The sequence below is a fragment of the Anomalospiza imberbis genome, chromosome 2 (assembly GCF_031753505.1).
Source record: "Anomalospiza imberbis isolate Cuckoo-Finch-1a 21T00152 chromosome 2, ASM3175350v1, whole genome shotgun sequence".
NCBI classification, from domain to species: domain Eukaryota; kingdom Metazoa; phylum Chordata; class Aves; order Passeriformes; family Viduidae; genus Anomalospiza; species Anomalospiza imberbis.
Window position 1 is genome coordinate 25,911,180 of NC_089682.1, and position 20,482 is coordinate 25,931,661.

At 39.9% G+C, this 20,482-nt stretch overlaps 1 protein-coding gene across 7 annotated transcripts in view; it reads left to right on the forward strand.

Annotated features, from left to right (window-relative positions):
- The first annotated feature begins 281 nt into the window (after positions 1-281).
- ATP11A (ATPase phospholipid transporting 11A) overlaps positions 282-20,482 on the forward strand; it is a 118,376-nt gene continuing 98,175 nt past the window's right edge. For 6 of the 7 annotated variants that reach the window (XM_068180178.1, XM_068180180.1, XM_068180181.1 and 3 more), the window contains exon 1: positions 282-601. In XM_068180178.1, the coding sequence (XP_068036279.1) occupies positions 563-601 (39 nt within the window). In that variant the 5' untranslated portion in view covers positions 282-562. The remainder of the gene's footprint in view (positions 602-20,482) is intronic. The other variant, XM_068180179.1, reaches the window with a different exon arrangement.

A 20,482-nucleotide genomic window follows, 5' to 3' on the forward strand; every position in this document is an offset into this window, starting at 1 on the left:
CGGGACGGACCGGACGGGACGGGACGGGACGGGACGGACGGGGCGGGGCGGGGAGCGGGCACGGCCGCCGGCGCGCGCGTGCCCGCCCCGCGTGACGTGCGCGCCGCCGGGGCCGCCCGGCGAGATCCGAGCGGCGCGCGCCGGGCGGGGGCCGGTACCGGGCGGGCCCGCGCGCGCGCGCGCCAGGAGCGGGGCAGGGCGGGGGGAGCGGCGCGGGGGCGGCCCCGGCCCCGCCCGCCGGATAAAGCCCTGGGCGGCGCGCGCGGCGGGCAGAGCGCAGCGGCCGGGGGCGGGAGAGCGTTCCCGGTAGCGCAGTTCCCTCCGCCTGCCCTCGGCGGGACTGTAGTGGCGGCGGGCATGCGGGGCCGCGGGGCGACGCGCCGCAGCGGCGGCGGCGAGCACATGGCATAGCCGGGGGACGGCGGCGAGCGCCGGGCCGGCGTCACAGCGGGTCCGGCGGGGCGAGCGCGGCTCTCTGCATGTGGCAAGGGAGGAGGCGAGCCAGGGAGCCCGGCGGCACCGGCGAGCACCCGGCGGCGCGGTCCTGAGCCGCCCGCCCGCCATGGATTGCAGCCTCCTGCGGACCCTTGTGAGCCGATACGTGAGTACCGCCGGTGCCGCTCGACCCCGGGCGCGGGGGGGCAGCCCCCGCCGTGGCCCCGGGCTCGCAGGAAGGGCTCGGTCAGGAGTTGGGCGGCCCCGTGACCGGCTCGGCGGCCGGGGAGCCTCGAGGCCGCCGCACGTGATGCCCGGTGCAAGCGGGGATGCAGCAGCGGCGGCACCGGGTGCCGTGCGCTCCCCGCAGCCCGCCCGCCCCACGGGACTGTCCTTCGCTGAACCTCAGCGGCTTGACCTGAGTTCAGAGCGCTGTAATTCACAGCGTACTGCGATACGTAGCTAGCAGGGCAGATAAAACCTCCGGCTCTCGAGCTTTTTTTTTTTTTTTAATATATACATGTTTGCTTTTGGTTTGTTTATTCCCTTTTTCTTCCCTATATTGTTTCAGCCAAGTGACTTTTTTTTGTGGAATTGTCCAGTTTAAGTATACTGACGAATGGTCGGAACGGTCCCAAGTTTTTGTAGGTATGCGTAGTAAGATTCAAGCACGCCGGACTTGAGAGTGCTCCGGGAAAAGAGGGCAGATGTGGCTTGTTGGTCAGCGTGTGAAAACCCATCCGCACCGCCCGAGAGAGCACCTCGGCAGCGCACTAGAGTGGGGTCCAAGTGTTGGCTGAGGTGCATCAGTTCCATGGAACCCCTAATAAATGTTCAGGATAATGGTATAAGTAGATCAGCAGGATGCCTGTAAGTGTGGGGTTGTTCAGTACAAGGCATGGGGACCACCAATACTAGAAAATGGCAAATTTCTGCTTTTGGGCATAGAAGTAATTTTTAAAAGATAGGGAGAGATAATAGGAATTTTCAAATACAAATAGCTTTTCTTCCTATGTAGGAAGTAGTTTTGCCTTGGTCAGAGAACTCACATTTTCTCACTTACACTAAATGCACTTATTTTGTGTGTGCCAAGAGCTGTGTCCATGTAATACAGGCTGAAGTCTGTCTTTTCAAAGTATAAATGAAGAAAAGTAGCAGAGATGAAAATTCATACTTTTTTTCTTCCGATTTACAATAGAGTAGATGTGGGATGAGGAGAGAGTAGAGAGGTGAGTATTAAAAGCCAGCTATGTGTCTATGGATCTTTAGAAAGCGGTCCTAAGAAAAGGAATACTCTAAATAATGTGTAGTAACAATAATAATGAGGTATAAGAGAAGCAATGGTCTCTGTGGATGTAAAGACCAGGTGAGTTGTGTTGAGGTCTCTTTGGAAAAAGGTAGGATCACTTTGGGTGTAGAGACTGTCAGTGCTGATCTAACTGTTGGATTTAGTTTAAGATTTCTTTCTCTGTGTGTGCTCACATCTGGAGCCTGTACAAATGGCGTGTTCGTTTTGCACAGAGCAAGCACGCTGCTAAATCACTTGTGCATAACATTGTTGCTGACCTCTTCCAAGGTAGGCTTAAGCATCAAATATGAAGGAAGTCGGTTTGAGAGCAGCTGCAGTAAAGATACATGAGTAGAACGTATGTTGAAAGTAAGGGGCTTGAGCTCTTGAGTTGTTGACTGTCCCCACCCTCCTGCACTGCTGATGAGACTAACTCAGCAGTCTAAAAGATAAGTGAAACATTATTAGATCCCATGTCAAGAAGGCTTCCTGTTGCCTAGGTCACACTACCTTCTGTATCGTGTGTATGCCGATAGGCTATGCCTAGGTGATTGCCTGGGATGGTGCATGCTACTTTATATATTTTCACCTGTTGCTTCTTGTTATTTTGCTTTTCCTCAGTGTCTTAACTTTGAAACCTTTCTTCCACGGAAAGGTCATTTTAAGGAAAAGGTGCTGTAAGTAAATTTGTGTTCATTTCAGTGAGACCATTGAGGTCTGGCAACCTTATGTTTGTGTTAGTTGTTTTTTCTCGTCTTTTTCTCTTTTGTATCTCCATGATTCAACTACTTTTGTACATCTACAGCAGTGAAAATGAAAAGTACAAGTTTGTCTGCTGGGCCTGAAACTGACTGCTCTGCATTAGTAGCAGATGTACATGTCAGGTACATCACTCCAGAGTTGTTCACCAAAGCTCTATGTACAGCAGCCAGGCATACAGATGTAGATGCGCTTACCACTTTCCAAACTGCTTTTAATAAGGGAGACAAGGCAGTGGCTCTTCTGTGGGAGAGCTGGAGTGGATAGTTACATCTTGTGCTTATTTTAAAATAAGCTCAACCTTGGGTTTAGTTAAAGTCAATACAAAAACTGATCAGGGTCTTAGAACTGTGAATTTTTGTTCTGCAAGTCTTCTGGAATTGTTCAGCTGCAGGTCCTTCCTAGAGAAAAACTGGTCTCTGGATTATGCTGAAAACCTTGGCTGCTGTATCTGGGGATGCTGGGTTAGCTGGGAGCTCTTATGGTATGATCTCAGGAAAACACACAGTTCGGTTGTGATGTACTAATGGAGACTTCTAATAGGATGTTTTCTAACAGTTCTGTCATCACTTTTCTTCCTTGGTCCTGTTTGTTGTAGGGCATAAAGGCATAAGTTAAATACTAGAGGGTTTGTTGTGATTGGATAGTTCCCTCCCATTTCTCTTTCCTTTGCTGGACAGTTTCTGTCCTGAAGCAGTGCAAAATCAGTGCATATATTTCCAAGGCCCTGTGGAAGAATGGCAATGACTGGGTGCTGTCAGCTTCCTGGTTAGCATTTTCAAATATTTGCTGTTTTACTTGCATTAAGGGTTCTTTTTATATCTTTGAGGCATTGAAGAATTTAGTGATGTGGGTTGAATAAAATATGTTCAGCATACTAGTCATACTCTACTTCATATCTCTTTACCAAGATATGATGTAGTCTCTTAGAAGGACAGAGGGAATTGTCTTTATCTTACTAAATTTTTAAATTGACCTTCTTTTGTTCTGCCTCTTAAGATGATCCTTCAAATTTTGAGTTCTTTTCACTTCACCTCTTGCTTCCTGTAACCATTCCTGTAGCCATAATCAATTTACAGGACTGATGGTGAAAAATAACTTTTTTACAGAAAAAGTGTTTTTCACTGCACTACAGCTGACATGAAGTTCAGTTTTCCAAATCCTTTGGAAGCTGATAAGCAGCACTGTAATTTTCTTATTTGTGTCTATTGAGGTTAATCTGTATATTTTACTGCTTTAGAATGTGTATGATCTATATTAGAGGCATCTTTAAGTAACAAAATAGAAACACTCTAATATACAGCTTTGCTTCTACATGGAATCATAGGAACTGAGTAAGTCTTCTGCATTAAGATAAATAAGATAAATTTTGACACAAAAGTTATTATTATTTCCCAAATAATGGCTGTGTGTGGGTAGTATGAACATTACTAGCTGGGGCTATACTTTTTGTCACATACTCTATAAAAATAAAACCTTTTTTATAGATGTTGCTTTTGCATAAGACAAAATGCTTCACTATCTTCTCCTTGGATTCCCCAGAGGATATGCCCTACCCTAGGGAGGGCAGCTGCACAGCCAGAGAATACAGAATTAGCATGGGGTATCCTGTAAGTGTCATGCAGAACCTGCTTAGTAACAAGAGAAACTTGTTAGCTTAATATTAAGCAGTACACTATTTAGGGGAAAAAACAAGCATATGATGGCAATTAAAACTGCCTCCATACAAGATTAGCTTCTGTTTTGTAGTTAAATTATTAGGGACACTGTGGATATCATTAGATGATCTGTTCTCTCTGTGTTAATGCAGCTGCTTTAGTTTTCTCTGATCACTTATTTTTTGCTGGTGATAAGACTTTTGAAGTCTGTTCTCATCACAGTTGGAAGTTGGTTAATAATATTTAAGCACATTTTGGTGACATCTTTCACCAAATGAACACTTTCCTTTATAAAACATGGGCATATGTCTTTTGTAGCTGTTCATGGCTGAACATGGATTTGGATATTCCTGAATATTGTTGATTTGACTATATCTGGGCAAATGGGGAAGATGTTGCTCTTCAGCATATGCCTGTTTGGACACTAAACTGTTGCTGAATATCTTGCTGCCTATGGTGACAGTCTGTTCTGTATTTGTAAGACAGCTGGCTCTGGTCACTAAAAGCTCCTGCCCAGGTTGATGGCTTTAGGTTGCACAGTAAATGCTACTGGATCAGAGGTCTGTATTACTGAAGAGTTTTGCCTGTGTTACGTAGTATATTTAGAGGTCTTGCTACTTTACTGCTTCTCCTCTTTCAGGTTCTCTTGCTACTTTAGGATTACAAATCTGCATCTTAAGTATTTATTACCTGTGTAAGTATCTCTAAATGAAGGTAGTAGCAGGTAAGATGTGTTTCCACAAGGAGCAGTGATTTACTACCGCTTTGGTCTCTGGGGAGCTGCTGGCCTATTAGTTGTGCAGGTATTTCTGAAAAATCTCTTTTTGGGAGGCTGGAATAAATTGAATTTACAAATGGATGCTCTATTTTTCACTTTTGTAGAAGTGGGTCAACTTTAATCGTAGTTTGAAAAGACATTTGACTAGCCTAACCAGGAAGTTATGGTAGGGATTTTTAGCAAGTTCTTAACTAAGTTTTGTGACAGTCTGTGACTTTTTGTCATTGACTTAGATTATTTTGTTGCTTTTGATTTGCATTATAATTCTAAAACTGTTTTCTGATTAGTTTTTATAAGCATTTTACTTGTGTATGTAGTCTTAGTAGATACAAATTAATATTAAACTTGAGTTTATTTATTTATCTAACTTTGATGCAGTAGAGGTTGATAACTGCTTTCACCTGAAAGTTGGTGAAATTGTAAGCCTTGGTGCTTTATAGTTATTTGTGTCTTAAAGGACAATCCATTTGTCACGAGTTTCAGATCACCTATTGCTTTTAATCAAAATTTAGTTAATTCGTTTGAGGGTGTTTGGTTCTTGCTTTTGCTTCTGAATTTATTCAGCCTCCTTTGCAGTCTTGCAGATGCGTATTAAACTGGTGCTGTCTGTTTCTTAGCGTTCCTGTTAAACAGTTTTCTTCCTAGGCAAGTAAGTCAAAAGCATTGTTAGGTTTTGTTTCCAAGTTCAGAGGTACAATTTAACAAAATCTGAAGCTGTTTTAAGCTGTATATAAACACATTTATATGACAGACTTTGTCTGCTGGCTGTGTTGAGTGTACAAAAGATGCTCTGTGTAGGATCTCTATATGTATTCATGGTTCAACAATTAGGAGCTTGCAGCTCTTCAGGGTTTGTGTCTATTCCTGGTATGTAATCCATTTTTGTTATCTCTTGTGCAAGTCTGTGTGTTACAATGTTTTTTTGAAACTTGAGATGCTTCCCGTCTCTCAGCTCTGCTTCACTGCAGGTACCAGTTCTTCCTGCTGTGGAAGGTTCAACAGAGGGCATGAAACAGCACAAGTAACTTTTGAATTCCTGTTTCCCCAAGCACCATTGCTTTGTTATTTCACTAATTGCCTTTTTCTCTTATTTTTTGGGGGGTGGTTATCTGTATGGAATGCTTCCTGCTGACTTTTCAGCAAGTTATTTTAAAAAGGCAAAGTTTCAAAGCTTTACTAAGAAGTTAATGCTGTTGAATGTGGCTGACAGAATTTGGTTCTCCTGCAAATTTAGCTCTTCATACTGGTAGTGAGTCTTGTGTTCACTCTAGTTTGTAATGTATTCTAAAGATATTTCAGTATTATCTGATGCTCAAAAAGCGCCCAGATATTCTCCCTCCCCCCCCCTTCCCACATCAAATATTTATTGCTGAAGGGCAATAAACATGGAGAATTTAATGAACTGTTTTTTCCCCTCCCCCCACTCCATCAATTAACTAATTTACACAAGGAAAACACAATTTCCTTCTTCTTTTGAGAATAAACAAATGAAAATAGGACATTGCATATGTAAAACAGTTAATTTGCAGGAAGTCAGTGTACATATTACATGCTGGTTGCTATTGACTACAAAATGTTACTCATCTGCACTCATCAGATGTTCTATGATAGTAGAAAACATTGTTTTTGGAGCATCTAAATTGTAGAACTGTTTCAGTGGCTTAAAATAGATCAAGAAGTTTTGATTTTTTTAGCATCAAAAATCCCGATATGAGAACTGTATAGCTGCTTTTGTCTCTTGATAACATGTTGTTTGATTTGAAAAAAGTTTAATGTTCTGCTTTTATGCGTTTTCTCAAGCACGACTGAGTAGCAGTTCTGCAAGCAGGAAGCCTTTTGAAAATTATTTTTGGGAATGGAAGAGGACAAAGTACCACATAGCATGTTTATAGCTTAATATCTCGGATCACCATTTCTCATTGATTTTTTTCTTCTGTCATACAGTAGTGGTCATACAGCACTCAGAAAGCAGTGACTGGGCTGGCAAGTAAAGTGTTCCACAAACACCATGGCTGGCTACTGTTTGTGGTGTTGAGATGGACATAATAAAACTTGTCCATTTAACTAGGTGTAAGTGTGACTAGAAACCCATTGTGGTTTCTGAGGCGCTGCAACGGGATTTACTGTGGGAAGCCTGCCTGCTGCATGCTGTGTGTGTCAGGGAGCAGAAACAAGAAGACTGAGCAGATGTTTTAGAACCTTTTATGCAACTGGATTCAACTTTATTGGGCTATTTCCTTTGTTTTTTTCCTTCGGCTTTTTTTTTTGGTTGTTGTTTGAGCAAAATAGCATGCCTCTCCTCCTAGTCTTTTAAGACAGATGATATTTTTTCCAGAATAATTCTGCTTATTCTAGTGGCTTACCATTACACAGGATAATGTATTATTTTTATAATTGTTGAGGGTCATTTCAGCAGAAGTTCATCCTGAGTTGTGAAGCAAAATGACACTGGAATGCTATTATCTTCTCTGCTATAATTACCATAGCAACAGCTCCAGGTAGACAAGGCAAACCAGGGATTCTTATTCTATATCATATGTACACAAGCTGTTTTTCTTCCCTCTAAGTAATGACTCTGAGCAGCCTGTGACACAGACTCTTGAGTCGTCATTAGAAGTGTTTTATTTGGTGGTTTTTTAAATTTTACTTTGATTTTAATTTTGAAAGTATTGAGTATTTGTGATACTATATTAAAATATGCACTCTTTTTAGGAAGAAACTGGCAGCCTAGCTTGGATTGTTCTAGGAGACTGAGGAGATGGGCCAGTGGCCCAGTAATTTCTTTTGTTTGGAAGATCACAGAAGACCATAGGCTGATGAATCACCTAGATATCTTTGTGGATCTGGATGTTAATTTCTATGTGTATTCATCCTTTCTTGGGACAGGGATGAGAGTATTGTCCACCTTTCCCATAGCAAGAAGTTGTAAGGGTACTTTAATGCTTCCAGGTAAAAAAATTACTGTGTCAGTGGAAGAAAACAGGGTGTGAATGCAAGAGCTTGTAATGACTGTTTTGGTGTTGTTTTTTTTTTTTTTCTTGTTACCTAAGTGTTCTGCATTGCTTCTCCTGATACCACCTATTTCCCTCTTTATTTCTCCATCTGCATTTATATGCATTCATGTGCAGATGGGTATACATGTGCTTCCTTAAATCGTGTGCTATTCATTTAGCAATGTCAAAAATTATGCCAAGATTCACCAGGGATACAGATGTGTATTGGTATTAAAAAAGTGTCTTCTTTTCTAATTACTAAGGCATAATAGGAAAGTGTGTTTTGGTGTGCTTCTTATTTACATCATCCTTGTTGTTACTACTAGCAAGGAAGCTTAAAAATTTGGAGATTTCATAGAAACATTCTTTTTTTTTTTTTTGCTTTTTTTTTTTTTTTTTTTTTTTTTTGCTTTTCCCTGTAGACTTATTTCCCTTTTGAAATAGGAGAATCTGTTTCCTTCATTAATCATTAAGCTCATCTAGATACGGCCACGGTGAGGGGGGAATAGTGTTTCTTTTTCCTGGTGACACTCACTAATCTCTTTGCTTCAGTCCAAAGAGGATTTCATCTAACCTATTTTGAATAGAGGATTAAGGACAATTAGGCTCTTCCTCTGCTTCACCATTAAGATGGGATGTTGTGAAATCCTCTGAAAAGAACATCTGCTGATGTGCCATTAAAGTTTTGCAAAATTAATGTTAATAATCAAAATAGTTGTATGCAGAAAACAAACCTTGTGTATGAAGTACTTGTCTGGAGATAATTGTATGGATGGACTGGGAAGAGGGAAGGAATACTGAGCTGTTTGCCCAGTAGGTTTTTTTGTCTCTAATGCTTTGAATTTACACTGTGGAGTAGACATGCAGATGAATCAAAATGGACTTTTTGTTATCTGAATTGCATTAGTTACTTGCAGTTCGTGCTTAGCATTTTACATAGTTCTTCACTTCTTTTCGAAGTCCTATTAATGAGCTGTTTGCACAAATTATTTATGCTAGTTATATTCATTGTAAGTAGCATCTCTTGGGATGAATCTGAATCAGCAGTGGCCTTTGATGGCTAACATGAAACTTCTATATTTGTTGAGAAGTCATTAGAAAATAAAGCTGGAAAATGCTACTGTTACTGGAACATATATGATGTGCATAAGACAGTATAAGGATTAATGTGAAGGAAAAATGGCTGTGTGTATTTTTTGAGAAGTTTGGCTTACGATTTTATACTGTAAATGATAGAAATGGTTGCCTTCCATGAAGCATGGATAGCACCCTGTGAAGCTACAAAGAAAGTAGTTGAGTGACACCTGCCTCTGAGAAATTGCACTTGCAGTCTTAATTTCATTAATAGCAGTTGTAGGTAGGTTACTGAAACTCATAGGTTCTCTAGGTTTATTTCCTGCAGAACACTAGAAAGTCAAATCTAATCCTGTTTTTTGGGATGGTAATATATCTGAAGAACGGCTGTCGAGAAAAAAATGAAGTCTATTTACTTGGTCTTATTCTTGAGGTGACTATGAGTGGAATAAACTGTAATTTCCCAGGCTGGCATTATCCATGGTTCAGGAATGAGAGGAGTGTTTGGCTCTGGGATCCCAAAGCTCACTCTGAGGAGAACTGTGTTCTATGAAAAAGTATCTGGTGTCTTTGCCTATGGCTTGGGCTTGAGGCTGTAGTAATAGAGGGCATGCCAGTTACTGGATTAATTTTGGGAATGTGGAGGAAACGTTGGGGAATTTGACATCTACTTATTCAGTGATTACTTTTTCAGAGGGGAAGGATACTATTTAAAATTTAACTGCATGAAAGTTCTGAAAAACCAGGTTTCCATTTAATCTTACTATAAAATGTGCCTGTGTAGATATACACTCTTTTATTATGTAAAATACAATACGTATGAAAGAGGCTCTGTACATGTAGGCTTAAAACAGTTTGAGTGAATCATGACTAAAAAAGTAAAGTTTTATGCTGATATTTGCAAAAGTGTAGTGTAAGGTCAGGCTAGACATTTTGCTTTGATTGAAAGGACTCCTTACACTCTAAGGAGATTTTGATAGATTAATATTAGTCCTTTAGTTTAATACTTAACATTTTTTCTGTAAACCTAGAATACACTGACATGCTGTTGTTTTTTATTGGTGTATTGTGTGTGTGTGTTACAGAACATCTGTAAATTTCATTCTGTTAAATTGTGTAGTTCCTTTTTGGTTTTTTTGGGTTGTTTTTTGTGTTTTTTTTTTTTTTTTTGTGGAATTACACTAACAGTAACCGTTATGTTTAGATTTACCTTAATCTTTCATATTCTAGTCTCCTCACCATCAGTATGAACTTTGGAAAGCTTAACTCTGATAAATGAAATTTTTTGCTCACCTAGGCCAAGAAAAAACAATACAGTAACCTTAAGTATTAAAAACATTATCAAGTAAATTTAATGTTTAAAATCCAGTATATAGATTTTAAAATTTCTTCTATTTTTTCTTTTTAATGAATATTTAGTGTTTTTATCTTTTTTAACCATAAATTTTTATCAGATTTTCAATTCCTGACTACCTTAAACAAGCAGTTTTCAGAGTTCTAAACAAATCCCCTTTATTTTTGACTTTAAGCTCTTTCTGTATTGTTGGTACAACAGATACATGGCTAATTGAATATATGATTGGTTGTTAATATCAGAGTAGGGAGGATGAGGGCAGGTGGGCTAAAGCTAGGCTAAGAAATTTGTTTAATGACAGTTATTGAGCACAACTGCGCAATTCTTTCACCTTCCAAGATTAAAAAAAAAAAAAAAGACAGCACAAAACTAACCCACAGGGTTATTGTAACTTCACCTGCAAATGCTGTGGTATTGTTAATCTCCTGACCAATGTTAACTGACTGCTTGCTATTTACAGCTGTCAAGTGACCAGAAGGTCTAATTTGGTAGGAGGTGCCTGTGTACTGGGGCTGAGGGAAGAAATGAAAAGTGGGGAAAAGCTCTTTGCTTAACCCAGAATGGCATGATTGCTTTAAGCTGAATCATGAATATGAATTTGTTGACTTCTTGATGCTGTAAGCTTTTCTCTGACATAAGGAGGTTATGTTGCCATACTGGTTGGCTGTAATGAGACAGAAGCAATAGGAAAGCTTCCCATGCTTTTGTGAAGCAGTGCACAGTGAACACGGGCAGGTATAAAGACGTGTTCATAAAGGGCAGTCTGGATTGTGGTTTTGCATCTCCTGCCTCTGAGCCCAGCAGGTCTCAAATTTAAAAGGCTTATCTTTTTGTCTTAAAGGAAGGTTCTTAAGCCCTGACTTAACTTCCTAAGAAGTGAAGAGGTTACCTTGAACATTCTTACTGTGTTAGTGATATTTGCTGTAACTTGTTTAAATACTTTTTTACGGCAGCATATATATGAAAGAAATTTTTAAAAAATGACTTGAAGCTAGATTTCTGCTGGGCATGTAGAATTAAAATATCAGTAGTCCTTTGCTATTCTCTTGCAAACTCTAAGGTATTTTAAGATGAAAATAATGTTTCTACGCAGGCATTTGCTTTCTTAAATGCTAAAAATGGTGACAAAAGCCAAACAAAGTTTGCTTGAGTTGTGGTAATAGTTGAGTCATTGAGAGAACTGCAAATACTTGCAGACCTTTAAGGCTTGTAAGGCAGTGGCATTGGCTTTTCTTGCTTTCTCCCTCTGCCTGCAGTCAGAGCAATTAATTCTGCTTATAATGACTATTTCTTGCTGCAGAATAGCAGCTGCTTGGCTCTGTGGCTTGTAGCTGATCTTTGACAGTACATGATAAAGGGGAAAAGTGGTACTGCACTTTCAAATTCATAGTTATATCTTGGAGATGTGGAGTGGAAAAAGGTCTTTCTGCCCTGTGGACTGGAGCACAGGGAGCTGCCCACCTGGCGCTGGGCACTTAGATCACTACAGGAGTGAAAAAGCATGTTTGTGGAGCTGCTGGCTGCAGGCAGCTGCCTCTTGTCACTTCTTCCTTAAACTGATTAAAGGTGTGATTCCCTTCAGTTTCCTGCAGTATGGGGAAAAGACCAAAGCAGAAGCATTAAGCAAGCTGAGGCAGTGGCATACAGCTCCTGGAGTCTTGCAAGAGCTGTCAGAAGGGACTCTGGCTGCACAGACAGGTTTGTGCTTTTTTTTTCCTCTTGGGATGTGCTGTTGGCTCGTTCATGGAGACATCTGTTTCACTTTGAGTGACAAACCACTGGGCAGTGACTGTGTGTGGGTGCATTCCTGCAGAGGCAGCTCTGTTCCTTTGGGTTTGAAGCTGAAATGGGTGAAGCAGTAGCAAGTTTTGCTGTGAGGGAAGGAGTGCTGCCAAGTGCCAGAGATGTAGTAGTGCTTCTAGCTGGGTGACATCCTTGGGTGCTGACTGATGAGTCAGGGGCTGATTTGGCAAGATGCTGACATCCATGGAACACTGCCTTGTTTTGTGAGGAGCAGCTGGCATCAGAAAAGAAGTAATTGGGAGAGGGGTGGGAGTTAACAGTTTGTGTAAATGTCAAGAAGCTTGATGACTTATAGAATGAGGAAAAGTATGTGGGGGACTACATACTGGAGGGAATGTTACTTAAAATTAAACCAACTGGGAAATAACTCCACCTTTTTCTACCCAGACTAACTCTCTGATGTGCATGTTCTTGCAGCACTTGTGTCAAGTGGCTTGACTTTCCTTAAGTGCAGTCAAAACATAATGATGTGTGGGGGAAATGGAACAGCCCTTAAATGCCTAATGTTTCTTCCTGTGTTAACGAGGACATGTTCTATAGAAATAAGGATGCCAGTGCAGGAATACTTCGAGATTATGAAAGTCTATAGCACAGGCAGCTGTAGGAGACTGGTATCTTTAGTTTAATGTGAAGACCAGTGTCAAATGCTTAAAAATCAAGGTTTTCTTTGCATGAAGACAAGGTGTACACAATCTGTTTCACTAATGATATTTGGAATTAATTAATTCTGAAAATAATTACTTAAACTCAGCATTGCTAAAACAAGCAACAAAAAAAAAGTTAATATCAGGCTAGTCTGAAAAAGCTTCATGCTTTTAACTCTCTTTCAGTAAAAACTGACAAGATGATCTGGAGAGATCCCTTCTAATCTGCATTGCTCTAATTCTGAAATAAGAACTAGTGACTTCTGCTTAATTTAAAGGAAAAAATACTCCTGCCTCTTTTGCAGCCATCTTGGTTTTAATCTCTGAGCCTGTGTTAGGAATAAGACACCCTAAAGTTCAAAACAGGCTTTGTGGATAAAGCTGCATAACACCCTTAAGTGATAACCCAGAGGCTCCACAGCAGCAATTAGACTGTGTGGTGCATTTGTTCATTTGTGCTTCAAGATCACTACAACAGAGGTTCACAACAACTTCCTTGTGTTTATCTGCTCAGTGAAAACTACCGTAGGTGGAACTGAGGCTTTCACAGCTGTGTACCTGATCAGGCTAAAGTATTTCTCCTGCTTCCTATTCTTCTAGTTAAAGAAAAAATATTGCAGTCAGCCTATACATGATTATCATCCTTCCCTACTCTATTTAACCCATGTGCCTATTACAAAAACTTTTTCCTTCAAAAATGAATTTTTCTCAAAGTAGTAAGTGTTAAGCTGTCTGATTCATGTACCTTAATTCAGATGTTCATAATAATGTAAGGAAGTCCTAGCCTGAAAAAGGATGGTGGAGAGGGAGCTGTGCATGGGAAACGCTTTGAGAGCTGCATGCCTATAACTTAATTTGGAAGCTGCTGTTGTGTAAGTGTGACCTGAGAAGCTGGAAAAGAAAAGCTACTAGACTTTAATTAGTAACAAATAGTGTGAAAATGCTTGTGCCCTTGAGACTTAAGCTGGCCTGTCTCAGCTTTCATGACAAGATCATTGTCACCATGGAGCTCTGGTGGGTACATGTGTTTTGAGGAGTTAGTCTGGAACTCCATTTAGGTGCTGAAACTACATGTGTTTAGTTTTGGGAGTGTGGGAATGGTAAAAGGAAGATAGAAAAGAGCATAAACTCTAGACCTTGTTATAGAGTTACTTATGCAATGCCATTAATATAGAAAAATACTGGATCATGGTAATGGGCATGTAGCATTAAGCTGTTCTTGAAAGACTTCTTACTGGGTTAAGAGATCACAAGTTTTGGAAGGGATCTCAGGCCTTAAATTAAGGAAAAGGTGGTGAAGAGTATTTGACTGTTAGGAAGGAAAATATGAAAGTAAAATCTCCTTGATCTCAGTGCAGTTGACATATTCTCTTAAAATAATTTGGGTTAATGCAATGGGTTTCTATGTCTGTTTTAAAATATTAAAGAGAGAAGAATGGTAAAAGAATATTCCATAGAAGAGTGGGAGTCCTTGACTGGAAGAGAAACTTGAGCATCCTGACTTGATATCATGTGCTTGAAGTCACGTGTTGTAATGTGTCCTTCTGTGGTTTCTGAGCTGGTGGCTGACGGAGAGCAGGCTATAAATACTTCTCTGTTCTCCACTTATGTGGTCAGTTGAAGCTTGATTGAACTTTTATTTAGAACTTGACCATTAAATTGGCTAATTAAGCCAGCTTTCCTGCTTCTGATTTGAGTTTACTCTTAAAAAAAAAAAGGCAAAGTGAATCTACCTGCTTTTGCTAAGTGTTTTAAATTGGGATGCACTCTTAGGAGGCATATTCTAAAAGAGGATCTGAAATTTTTGGTAGATTATTCCAGGAACAAGGTTTTTCTTCCTCTCTTTGGAAGTAGACTTTTGAAGAATTAATGATACTCCTTTGGAAAGGCTGACCCCAGTACAATCCATTTACATAAAACAGTTTTTGCTTACAATATTTATTTTTATTAGCAAGTGTGTTAAAACATCTGGTCTTATTTTGCACTGTTCATAGATGCTTCCATTAGCCTTTAAAATACTGGAGGCATTCCTGAAAAGGGTTAATTCTGAGCCTAAGCTCAGAATGGATCCCAGAAAGTATACAACCCTTGCTCTGGAGGGCATCTAACAGCCTCACTTGGCTTGCTAAAGCTCTGTTTGTCCAGCTTTTGCTTCCTCTGCAGATGGTTCAGGATGCTCTGTTTCTCCATACACTGTATCAAAATAATGAATTAATCTTTGTCCAGATGCATCCTAGTATCCTAGTCCAGTACCTCAACTTCCCTTTAGTGCTGTCTCAGGTAGTCTTACCATGGTTCCTGTTTCTTCTGTAAAGGCTTTCTTAAAGGTCTTTTTCTGCTCAGATTTCCTGGTTCATTGTTCCACGGTCATTATCCTCCTTGAGCCCAGATTGTGCCAGGAGGGTCTCTCTGCAGTTCTTTGCCCACCTCGTCTGTCTCCTTGTATGCATCCCTATGGAGAAGTTAGAGGAAGGAGCTCAGTGAACTCCAGATGAGTGCTCATGGCCTCCCTCTTCCCACACTCTGCTCTGGGTCATCTGATCCCCAGCTGACCGGATCAGCTGCTGCAGTGTGGGGCCTTATACAGGAAGGATAAGCTGACCCTTGCTTCCTTTGAAGATCCCACTGCTTTGGGTGTTTGGAAAACTACAGCCAACAAAGCCTGCTTTTGTTATCTCCCTCAAACTGAGCGGAAATGACTGAAAAGATTATGCCACACTAGGTTACTAAATATATTTTTGCATGACACTCTTACACTAAAAAGAAAAACACAATCATAGCTATCTCCAGTAATGACAGGAGTACCTTCTTTAGTGGACATCAGTGCCAGAACTTTATTTTAGTGCCTTCGAAGTCATTAGTACAGAAAACAGTGCTGCAGCTGTCTTGGCAGGCTGTGCTAGGAAGAAGTGCAGTTCCTAATTTAGTGTGTATCTGATTGATGCATTTGAAAGTGGCAATTCAGCCTGGCAGCAAAAGAGGATTGAAAGCTGGTGCTGAGCACAGTAGGGTTTAGCTTATGGTAGCTCAGGGCTACTTCATTTTGTACAAAGGGGAAATGTTAGGGTGTTCACCTTGTGCCCTCAGAGAAATGGACTGCAGGATGGTCAGTGTTGCAGCCTGGCTGCTTCTTGCTGGAAGGTTTTGGAAAATAAAGGTATATTTTGAAATAGGTGCCTTGCTGTCTTGAGGCTTTGGAACTTTGACTGGCCTCCTAGCTGTGAAGCAAGTTCTGTACCTGGGAGAACCACCTGAAAACATTCCCAACCAGCATTTTTTTGGTCTGTCCAGGTCTGGTTTACATTTTGGGTTATCTAAATAATGATCTGATGCTTAGGCTGGGAAGCTTTTGTGAGGATACTGGTTGCTATTGGGTCACCTCAAATAAAATCCAGAAGCTTGTTCTCACAGGCACATGGTTTGCAGGAGCAGTGGTAAATAAAGCTGTCTGGTAGCAGTTTATAGAGACAGCAAGAGCCTGAGGGAAGCATGTTCCTTTGGCCTCTTACTACAGACTCACAGGGAAAAATGGTTGCATTGCAGTGTGTGCTGGGGCCTGCCAAACCCCAGGAATTGTGGTTATTGCTGCAGTGCAAGATGCATCTCCTTGATTGCAATGAATCTGGAAGCCGCAGTGGGATTGCTGAGTCTGATTATTGTTCTTTGTGCCTGTTGCCTTGACACATGGCTATATGACTCTGACCAAGGCAATGGTGAAAAAACAGATTTAGTGTAAGCTGAAACTTTCCTTGGGTGACAGGGGATGGACTTTTGAGGAAAGTGTGTTATCATAAGGCTCCTGCATTCTTCATCTTAGGGCTTTTTTTGTAGATGTAACACACCTAGTTCGATTTGTTATGTTTGCTATTCTGAAGATAGAACTGTTGCTGGCAGAGGAGGATAGATACTTTCATTGCATGCATGGAGTTGGTAAACACTTGTGACCTTTCTAGGTTTGTAATATACACCAGTGGAAAGCTTGGAAAAGCACTGGCTGTCTTTTTCCTTCACTAGGAACGTTTTCTGAATTTTTTTTTTTTCAGACAGTGACAAATGTCCATTTTGTGGAAAACTGCTTTAAGTTCAACAATGCATGTTGACCTTAAAGCAAAGAGTTAAGCTGTCTCATGAGGCTGCTCTTTGTCCTGGAAAGAATCAGCAGTGAAAGTTAGGCTGTCAGCTTTGTTTGCATTTCCCAGCTATTGTACACCTGCCAGCATGTTTTAAATGTAGCTTTTGTATTTTTCTAATGCATACTATTTGTATGCAGTGGTTTTTGTGAGGATGCCAGAAGATCCATATAGTAAATATTTAATAAGAATAGTAAAGACTTCTTGTTCTCAGTGGGCTAAGTTCTGATCTAAAGGAAGTGAAATTGCCATTTTAAATTATTTATGAAATGCTTCATATAAGGAGATATGGTTTGTTTGCTCTATTATGCATAGATGGCAGGAGTAAAGGTCTCCATTTAGTTAAGACATAAATGATGTGGGTGGGTTTTAAAGCATGATAAAAACCTAAGCAATCCTGCTTTTATGGCTGCGAAGGATATATTCTCATCCAAGATGGTAGCTGTACTACAGGCTGGATGATGGAAATTCTCCTGTCACTCCATACTTGAGCTAACCCTTTATCTGTAAAACATGAGCTGTTTGCTTGAAAGTCTTAATAATGGAACTGCTGCTTGTGCTAAAAAAATATTTTTAAGATGGCAGACATGTCTATCAACTCTCATGAGAACATGAATTTCCCTTGTGTTTTACTAGTATTACAAGAGAAATGATTATTGATATATCTGTAACTTCAGTGTAAGAGGAAAGAAAGTCAAGCAGGTGTGGTTGATGCTTTAAGCATCTAAGGAAACATGCAAGAAGTATTCTTTCCTCTTTGTTGAAATGCAAAAGTGACTAGTGAAGAAGTGAACAGAAGTAGTGAGTTGTTGAAGGTAAAGGAGACTGAAGTTGTTACATAAGAAAAAAAGGAACTAGTGTGGGTATCCCTTTGTGCTGAGACTTAAAGCTTCAAGTGCAAGTCCTTGGGTGTTTAGTCAGTTGAGACACCCTGTATCTGTCCCTTCTCCCCTCCCTCACTATCACTGCTTGATTTCTGATGTGTGAAAATTTCTGAGGATTCTGAAGTAGGGGCTTACTGGGCTTTCACAGTAAGGGCCCACTATTTGAGGAGTTAGCTCTCTGGAAAGAGTGGACTTCCTTCCAGCATTATCATTTTCACAGGTGTTTGGTTTCATTGTGAGTGTTTGGTTATTGGGTTTTTTGTTTGTTTGTTTTCCCTGGGGACCTCAGCTCTTTTCAGGGATAATAAATATTTATTTCAAAACTGAGTCTGTGCTAATGATGGGAGACATGCACTGAGATGGCCTTTACCCAGCTCACTGCAGACCTTTAAATGTAATGCTGATCTGGTGAGATGCTCCTGTAGTTTTTAGAGCCTAAAAAAAAAAACATGAATGAGCAAGATTGCCTGGCAAATAAATAAGGGCTGTACATGAGATGAATAATACTTCTTTAAAGTGAAAAGCTCAAATATGCTTTTTAACATGCCTCAACTTTGCAGTTTACTTTTGATGGTGGGATTTTCTTTTACTTCCTATTATTAATTTTATTTTTTGCTTATTATGCTCCAAGAAACTAAGTTGTGTTTTATAAGCTTGAGTGTATCTGGACTGAAAACACATTGTTATATTTAAAAACACATGAGTATGTTATGCAACTTTTAATACAAATTATCCAAATCCACTTTGCAAATGAGGAGATTCAAAGTAGAACCCATGGAAGTTAAGCTCCATAAAAAACCCAAGTTCCTGCGTTTATATTGCATCTCAGTGGGTTTACAGTTCTCTTCCTCTGTTTTCTGTTAAAATAAACCCATTCTGAAGCCCTTAGTGTGTGCTTATATCTGGCTAGCTGTTTTCTACTTCTGTAGAAGGTGAGCTTTCAAAATAGTAGTTCAAGGCACAAACATTATATTTATGTTCAAATAATGCCACCTCTGAAAATGCTGGTAATTACTCTGTTTTATGAGCATGCTGTTTTTTTAGTTTGGGCAAGATAGAGTAAATCCTTGCTATTGAGGGATTTATTTTTTAATTTTAGAGCATAAGATGGTCTTTATAAATCTTTATAAATACTTATAAATGTTATCAAATATGCTATTGAAACATTTAAAAGGCTTTAATGATAGGGGTTTTTAAGTCAGTAGTGTTTGGCTTAAATCTGCTGTGGTTTGCTTTAAAATGTCTTGATGTCTTTGGGGGGATTGAAATAGAGCCTGAGAGTTAACTTTCTGCAGTTGTTCTGCATGCTGTATCTTTAATGAAAGATATGCTAGTAGATGTGTGTATGTTAATACTAGTGGACCTGGAGAGAGTTAATGGGCTTTTTGTGTTCTAAAACATTCTATGAATTAGACTTGAAAATTTATTTTAAGCTGATCCCTTTTGGGGCAATAAAGATGTAATTGTATGCTGTAAGTTCATGTATATGTATACAAACATCTAAAACTTCTTGTGGCGACAAATTGCATATTGTAGATACCAAGGATGTAGGTGTTCAGAGGAGAAAATGAAATGTCAGAGCTGTTCAAAAGTCTCCATATTCATCTTCTAAGTAGCCCTTTACATTTCTCTTATTTGAATTCACCAGTTTTGCGTCTGAAATAATTTCTCCATTTCCCAAATGCTAAAATGTTTGGTTTTGTTTTGCATGCATTTTTTAAATGTTGCTTCTCGTGTCTACTGCAGAAAAAGCAAATGGCTTTAACAAAAGAAACAGCCAATTTCTCACTCATGTCTGGTTGAATCCACATTTGGGTTTTTCTGTGTCTGTGCTTCTGAGGAACCTGATTCTTTCCTGGATTTCATGCTCAAGAGTCTTTTATAGGCAAATGTTAGCAGTTCTCTGCTGTCCTTTCTTGTCTGAATTTTGAGACCTCTTCCTGGCTTTTAGCATACTCTATTATTTTGGTGCTTTTGTAGGAAGGCTTGTTATTTCCTCCAGTTGGGAGGAAAAGCCTGATTTTTCTGTAGGAGCTTTTCTGGTCCAGACTGCCTCAAAGCCTATTTATCACCTGGTAAACTAACAACTGAAATTATCTGACTTAAGGTCTTAAGTGGGTTGTTTTTGTCAAAACATAACTTTGTGTGTGCTTGTGATTCTTCAAAGTGCCAAAATGAGTTTGCTTGAAACACTCATGATATTGAGCCAAACATAAATCCCACTAGTTTTTTACTTATATGCAGAATAACTTCAGAATATGCTCTTCTTTTGGTTGAACCTTTGGGGTTTTTTGTTGGGTGTTTGTTGGTTTTTTGTTTGATTATTTATTTGTGATTTTTGTTAAGTGTGAGTTTTTTTGGGTTTTCTTTTTTTTTGTGCAAGGTGATAAGAAAGGAACAGTGAAATAACGCACTGTTCTTGCTAGGTTCCCCCTCTTCTTATTTCAAGGAGTTAAAGTTACTGGCTTAGATAGCTTTCTGATTTAAAAAAGTGTCCTAGAGACAGGATAATAAAGTAGATTTTTCCAAAGTGGTTACTAATCAGGAAGCCATGTTTTCAAGCTATAAACAGTATTGTCCATTTAGCAAATGCTTTTCTTTTACATCTTATTACTCTTGAATATTTTTGTTTGATTAGTTGCAGGTGCATGCAGACTTGTGTTGTCCTTGAGAACTCTGCAT